Source organism: Etheostoma spectabile, chromosome 15 (assembly GCF_008692095.1).
Source record: "Etheostoma spectabile isolate EspeVRDwgs_2016 chromosome 15, UIUC_Espe_1.0, whole genome shotgun sequence".
In the NCBI taxonomy this organism is placed as follows: domain Eukaryota; kingdom Metazoa; phylum Chordata; class Actinopteri; order Perciformes; family Percidae; genus Etheostoma; species Etheostoma spectabile.
In genome coordinates this window covers 1,304,838-1,312,549 of record NC_045747.1, presented here as the reverse complement: position 1 = coordinate 1,312,549, position 7,712 = coordinate 1,304,838, and the positions used below count along the sequence as shown (strand labels likewise).

The 7,712-nt window shown below is 42.0% G+C and overlaps 1 protein-coding gene and 1 long non-coding RNA gene across 5 annotated transcripts in view; one reads left to right on the top strand and one right to left on the bottom strand.

The window, feature by feature from the left end:
• Positions 1-7,712, bottom strand: part of pdxdc1 (pyridoxal-dependent decarboxylase domain containing 1) — a gene marked incomplete at its 5' end in the record, with an annotated part of 33,476 nt that overhangs the window by 4,770 nt on the left and 20,994 nt on the right. For all 4 annotated transcript variants that reach the window (XM_032538294.1, XM_032538295.1, XM_032538293.1 and 1 more), the window contains 9 exon segments: positions 14-109; positions 447-543; positions 633-725; positions 1,302-1,423; positions 1,528-1,646; positions 3,035-3,209; positions 4,423-4,528; positions 6,238-6,308; positions 7,031-7,091. In XM_032538294.1, coding sequence (XP_032394185.1) covers positions 14-109; positions 447-543; positions 633-725; positions 1,302-1,423; positions 1,528-1,646; positions 3,035-3,209; positions 4,423-4,528; positions 6,238-6,308; positions 7,031-7,091 — 940 coding nt within the window.
• The window catches only part of LOC116703571 (uncharacterized), a 17,353-nt gene that overhangs the window by 5,209 nt on the left and 4,432 nt on the right, over positions 1-7,712 (top strand). The window lies entirely within an intron of this gene.

Genomic DNA, 7,712 nt, shown 5'->3' with positions numbered 1-7,712 from the left:
GGGGGGGGGGTACCTGGTAGTTTCTTTGAGGAGGTGGGAGTCTCTTGCAGGGACGGCCTGCCTGTCTGGGCCTTGGTGGAGTACGTCCCCTCTGTGGAGTCCAGGGAACCTTTGGACACACACCATTAACATTTACAGGATGTTACACAAATACTGACACACATTTACACACCTTTTATAAGAGCTTATCAGCATAATACACACAATCCAGTGTGGTTCCTACCCTGTACTGCATGTAACAACACATGACCATTGATGTACATTAAATACAGTGTCACTATGGGTTCAATGGTACTAAGCTAAGCGCTAGAGAGGAAGAGTCATCCATTGTCCACTCATAATTGTGGGACAATTACAAAAAAAAGACAATGACAAAGCAGTCATGTTAGATGACGTTTGAAAAAGTACATGATATTCATGTGTCACCATACAACGACACACTGTACCTGCAGCCAGGTTGAAGGTCCGGCCCTTAATGGAACTTTGAAATGGAGAGAACCAGTTCAGAACAGAGCCGACCAGAGGAAGCTGCCTCAGCATCCCCTACAGACGGACACAGGAAGACAAAGATTACAGACAGAGACGGACAGAGACAGACAGACAGAGAGACAGACAGACAGACAGACACAGACCTCTTCCATGAGTTTCTCCTCATTGGCCAGTTGCAGCTGCTGCTCCGCCTCCAGGATGCCTCTCCTCACCACCTCTGTCATGTTCTCCAACAGCTACACGACAAAAGGTCACCACGATTTACAAATGTCAACAATAAGGCAACACAGGTAACATCCTGTAAAATTACTATGAATATGTGATTCCTACATGCTATTATTTAGCCAAAGAATGTGAACATCGACAACTTCTCAGTACCTCCCCCCCTTTCGGCTAAAGCCTAAAACGGTCTCCCTAGCCCCTCCCCCCCCACGAGGGAGAATGAAGGCGTGTGCCTGAGCAGTTAGACACCCGTTAAGCTCACAAATGGAGTTATGCAAATAGACTGCAAATAATTTAACTGTGTGAGTTTTTGTTGGGGAAAATTTGTTAAGCTATTCATTCTTTCTTACTTTAAAGATGGGTTGTAGTTACACACTTAATCCCAATCATTCTAATGACAACTTATTAAAATATAACAACCACTTTGTCAGTATTGGGTGAGGGGTGGTCTATTTTGACGATTGTTCAGGTGCTGCCAGGACTTTTGCCAGATGTCCGTCATCTTCCTTCATTTAATCTTTGTTGAACCATTTTGCAACTATGTAATAGCCCTTTAAGTATCCTATGAAAAATAATGATGGAGCAGTTACCCTCCCGCTCTCCTCGATGTCCCTCCCGAGGGCAGCTACCGTCTCCACCAACTCTGAAACGTCGACGTCCTCCGTGACCATGCCAACGAAGACGCAGTGCTCCTCTGTCCCAAACTCAGGGCCTGGGGAGAGACGAGCAGATGGGAAAGGCGGGAGAAACGAGAAAAAAAATGAAGAAATACAGTTAATACATGGACAGGCCTCTGAGTTGTGACGAGGCACTAACCTGTGGAGAAAACGATGTCAGCGTCCAGGTCTTGGAGTTTCTTCAGCAGCTCAGCGTTGATTTTCTCCAGCTGCTGCTTCCTCCTGCTCTCATCCATTCCCTCAGTCTGAGGCTCGTACCTGGACAGCAACACACAGGTCACATGTGTGTGAGCACCACAGCTACTCCCAACACTGTTTGAAGGTTGGTAAATCTTTTGGCAGTTTATCGCTGCTGGTTTAATCTATGTAGTGTATATTTATCCTTTTGTCTGCAGCAATTGTCAGACAAATACAACAAGACAATCAGGGGTTTTTCCCTGAGTTAGAAGGTTTGGGTGCAACACCTAAACTGAATGAATGTCACTGAAAGACTATTCTCAGATCTAATGATTGTAGATGGACTTCTTTAGCAAGTTTTGTCTTCAAGGTTTTTGTGTGTTAATTATTTCCAACGTTTCAGACACAGATATGGTGATAATAACGGTCCAAAATGATGTGAAAAAGAGACGCAAAACTACAACAAAGAGACACAGAGTGACTGTGAAGGGAAGCCCAATGACCACAGAGACCCACAACAACCCCAAAGGAAACAAACGACCAAAATGAGACACAACATGGCTACAAAGAGACGCACAAAATCCTACAAACGGAGACAAAATGTATAAAGAAATTGCTTTTTTTTATTGAAAAACATCACATTTTCTTGAGGAAGGACACCAAAACCCCCCCCGCCAAATACGGGCACCTACGTCTTTCAGGCTCAAAGCCAGGGAAAACACTCACATTACAATTCAAGACAGGCATTTAACAGAAAAGTGCCACAACAGCATCGCCACCAATCAATTTGATCTGTTGTGATGGCTTTTCTTGTCATTTATACAGAGGTGTCTGTCACACAAATGTTTATTATGGCTTTATTCAGACATCCATATGCACACACTAGATGTCTGGTGGACAGACGGAGTACTACTTGAGTATTTTTTGTAAGTAATCATCCATCTAGCCCATTTACTCTCCTGTTCCATCTCGAACGCTAATCATCGCTAATCTCTAATTAGCTTATCAGCTAATTCAAATAGTTCACATACTGTATTGGGTCAACAGTTAACTTCATGTTATTATTGTATGTGGCTTTTTCTTTGGAGCTCCTCCCTGAGACTATTTAGCAGAGCAACCGTTGCTGCGTTCGGAGCATGGCGCCGCCCAACACCATTGTGATTGGTTTAGAGAAGTGCAAACAACCCAGTATTTTCCTCTTTTTAGCATCTGTGATGTAGCAGGACCTTACTCCACAGGGCTGTATAATATGCAGGATTTTCCTAAACAATAATGTATTCCTTTGTCATCACGTCTCACACACTCTAATCCTACAATGCGGCACCTTTTCTGCAGAGGTTTGTGTGTGTTTATTTGAACTTCAGAATTAAATTGTCGTACAACAAGAAAAGAAGTTGTATTCCTCTGATTTACTGCTTTTTTACTCTCACTCCCTACCTATTCGGTCTTTAAAGTGAATCCGTTCTTACCGCACAGCCCCAAGGCCAGGCCAGCTGAGGTCTTGGATGTATGTGAGTGAGGGGGAGTGTCGGTGGATTTCCTCTCTGAAGTCCTGTCTGAGGCCCATGGTGGAGCACATCACGGGCAACAGCTGCGTCAGCTTCTCCGCCAGCTCCTCAACGTTCTCCTGCTGAGTCCCCAGAACTGGACGGGAGGGAGAAACTCATGGTCAGGACTGTTACCTCGTATTGTTTTAACCCTAGCTGAAGCTTTTTAACATTTAAAAAGTGTGTGTGTGTGTGTGTGTGTGTGTGTGTGTGTGGTCTTGTTTAACTATAGTCATGGGGTCAAAAAAACGGAAGCACCGTATACTTGTGGGGTCCTGACAGCTTTGTGGGGCAAAAATGCTGGACCCCACAATTTTAAAGGGCAGTTTAAGGGTTAAGACTTGGTTTTAGGATTAGGGTTAGAATTAGGTTATGGTTAGGGTAAGGGTAAGGGTTAAGGTTAGGCATTTAGTAGTGATGGTTAAGGTTTGAGTGAGGGTTAAGGTTAGGCTTTTAGAAGTGATGGTTAAGGTTTGGGTGAGGGTTAAGGTTAGGCATTTAGTAGTGATGGTTAAAGTTAGGGTGAGAGTTAAGGTTAGGCATTTAGTAGTGATGGTTAAGGTTAGCATTTAGTGTGATGTTAAGGTTAGGGTTAGATTTAGTTAGCATTTAGTAGTGATGGTTGGGTGAGTAAGTTAGGTTAGGCATTTAGTATGTGATGGTTAAGTTTGGGTGAGAGTTAGGTTAGGCATTTAGTAGTGATGGTTAAGGTTGGGTGAGGGTTAAGGTTAGGCATTTAGTAGTGATTGTTAGGTGAGAGTTAAGTTAGGCATTTAGTAGTGTGGTTAAGGTTTGGTGTAGGGTTAGGTTAGCATTTAGTAGTGATGTTAAGGTTTGGGTGAGGGTTAAGGTTTGCTTGTAGTGATGGTTAAGGTTTGGGGGGTTTAGGTAGGCATTAGTATGATGTTAGGTGAGAGTTAAGTTAGGCATTTAGTTGTGATGGTTGTTTGGTGAGGGTTAAGGTTAGGCATTTATTATGATGTTTAAGGTTTGGGTGAGATTGTTAGTGCATTTAGTATGATGGTTAGGTTGGTGAGGTTAGGTTAGGCATTTAGTGTGATGTAGGGTGAGAGTTAAGGTTAGGCTTTAGTTGTGATGGTTAAGGTTGGGTGAGGGTTAGTTAGGCATTTATAGTGATGGTTAAGGTTTGGGTGAGAGTTAAGGTTAGGCATTTAGTAGGTGTGTTAGGGTTAGGGAATGCATTTGTCAATGGCAGGTCCCCACAAAGATAGTGCCATGCACTGTGTGTGTGTGGTTGTGTGTGTGTGGTGTGTGTGTGTGTGTGTGTGTGTGTGTGTGGTGTGTGTTACCTGCAGCAGTCAGGAGGGGACTGAAGCGAACACATGTACCCTCGTCTTCAAGCTCCACCACATCGACCCCGCTGCTGGGAACCAGCTGCACCAGCTGTTCACCCAGCTACACCCAGGGGAACATGGAAAAGGAACATATCAACTGTGTGGTTGTTGAGAGTTAATGTTCAAGAACCCCTACTATGCTTTATTGGATTTCCCCCGTTTTTAAGTGTGTTGTATAGTTGTCTGGGCTTTTGGGTAAAGGCGGGGCCAAGAGCTCAGACAGAGGGGCTGCAGCAAAGGGCAATATGAGAAATAACAAAACAAAAACAATAAAGCATGTAAACCTATTCTAGTACACCCCAAGCGTACAAATATGATGCTGAGAAGGAGTATTATAGGGTCTCTTTAAGTGTTGAGAACCCGGTTTTATTTAGAGTCTCACTGTGCACTATATCGTTGAATCTATGAATATAGTTACAGTGCATTTCCCCATAACTTTTGTAACTTTACATACAGTATGTTGTATGTTCAAATAAATCTAAATTACTATCGTAATATTCATAATCAATATTGCAATATCACCCTAATGGTTGTATTCTTAATCATTTCTTACTTTGAGAGCGTGCACACGGCGAGGTGTGGCCTCGTGTGAGCTTTAAACCCGCCCATCATGTTTCATTGTTCATATTTTAAATGCTATCACATCACGTAGAGTATGCAGGATATTTCAGACAGCCACCTGAACACTTCTGAGCTGTGATGTGCATCAAATCTAACGCACCCTTATCAGCCAATCAGCCTGCAGCTGTTTACATCCCACAACCAACCACAAAGCAATGTGACATTAACCACATAATCCACTACGTATCCAGACGGAGATGGAAATAATGATCCCATTACATCTAGCAATAATAATGTAATACAGTTCCACTGTCGTCCTCGCCATACTTTGAAGTTTGACACAGCTGTTATAACTTAGCTGTTATAACTCAGCTGTAATAACTCAGCTGTTATAACTCAGTTATATTTTAAAGCTGAATTATTTAATTGGTTAACTTTCTGGCAGCTGTCAAATGGGCCTTTTTACAGAGCAACATCAGTATTATGTCCGAGTGGTGTTTTTAATATTTACTCATCTCTGGCTCATCTCCTGGCTGCTAGTGTACACAGGCTTAAATCACTTTAAGTGACTGCATTACTTCATTTATGGAGAAATCTTAATTTTCGGAGCAATAACTAGTATAGGCACAAAAATACATGCACAGTAGATGTTTAACCCTTGTGTTGTCCTTCCGGGTAAAAATAAAGTTTCTTGAAGTTTCTGTCACTTTTTTCAAGGTTTCTGTTTCTTTTTTGTGAGATTTATTTTCATTACCACCAAATTCACCACTAACACTAACCTATTTGTTTTACAATGATATTACTCATGTATGTGGTATTCATGACCAATAAACCTCATTTATACGAAATTATACCCTTTTTTTTTTACAAAAGCAGCTAATATGAGTTATTTTGATTAATAGTTCAAATCAGAAGAATATATGTTGAGAGAATCACAGACTGTTATATGTCAAAGTTAAGTCAGGATACTGTTTTGAGACAATTTTCTCTCCAAATGCTATGAAATTGAATAAAACACCCAAATTAAAATCAAGGCAGTGAACTGATCATTAATCATACTCAAAGAGCGTTTCTACTGAACTATCTGTGTCTTTTTTGTGCAATTTGCTTGAAAAAAAAAAATAAAGACATTTTTGATATAGAAACTTTTGAAAGCGGGTCCAATTTGACCCGAGGACAACCGGAGGGTAAGGAGGAGGAGGCACTCACCCATCTGTTGAAGGCATCCTGCACCTCTCTCTCCCCTTCACAGTAACCTTCCACTGAACCCCCACTGGACGCTATACCATCACAAGAAAAAGGGAAAGGAAGAACACAACAATTTACTGTGATTATCTTGGTATTCTGTGAAGAATCCCTGAACTCCATTCACATTCTTGAGCATGGAATTTCATTTTTGAGCATTTAAACAAAACGTTTTGTGTCAAAACAATAGTATAAGCTCAAAAAGATGAACGGCCTAGCTTTTCAGAGCTTGCAGGTGAATTGTATGGTCTTCTAAAGCAAAGGACAACCCACTTACACAGACCTGTTGCAGGTTAACCACCACTGTTGTTTATTGGATACAAAGAGCACTCAAGATACTGTATGTATATCATTTTTAAAACTGTCTCCAAAGGCCAGTTTTTTGTCATTTTTGGTTGTTTTTTTTAACTCAATTCAGTGATGATGTCACTTTGGGGAGAGTAGTAGTTTTTTTACTGTTAAGGCATCATGCCGCCCCAACATGGACTTTGATTCTAACCACCACGTACAGAAAAGAAGATCAGTGAGGACCCTAAATGAAACGCATTGGGTCCATGTACATCTACTCAAATAGACTTGTGATTTAAATGTCTTCTTAGTTTCTGTTTATTCTGTTATTTCTTTCAAACCTTGTATAAAACCCTGACGAGAAACTCTTAGAAAATGCTCATAGAACTCAGAGCAAATGCATTTCTACAGGACCCGAGAGAACCTTTTCATCCACACGTTTGTAGGGTCAAAGGAGACCTTCCCTTACCAGCACTCGTTTCCTGGGAGAACTTAAACAGCACCACAGGAGAGCTGAGTTCATCCTCCACCTGTTGGACACACATAGACACAGATCAGCCATCGGAGGCTCAGAGATCCTTACTATCACACTGAACAAGTGATCTGCTGTATGACATGCAAAACAATCATCATCCACTGACTGGGTGCTATGTTAACATGGATTAAAGATTTTGCTTGGTGTCCATGCTGTCCGAAGCTCCTCTATATTACGTCTGTGGTAATTGTAACTGTATGTCACAAACATTATGGAAGTGGTGTCCGAGTCCTTGCTTCTCAGTGGTATGAAGCAGCCAAAACCGAGTTCCAGTTTAGAAGATTAGACTGGCGCGTTTAAGTAAAAGCTGATCAATATGTGGCATTGTGCATTTTACCTGCTCCATTATCACTGTCAAATATTTCAAAAGCAAGTCTACGGACCATGCGAGCATGTTACTGATGCAGGGGGGAAGGCTAGCGAGTCCGCGCTGAAGATTTGAGGGTCATGAATAATTCACAAGCATATGTGGTGCTGTCAAGTTTATAAAACAGAACAGAACATATTCCATGAATATGTGACAAATGCTAGCGGCAACCAGGACAGGTTTCAAGGCCAAGAAACCTCCTTTGTGATGGGGGGAGGGGGGGAGGGGGGGCTGGGATCTTCCCCAGCC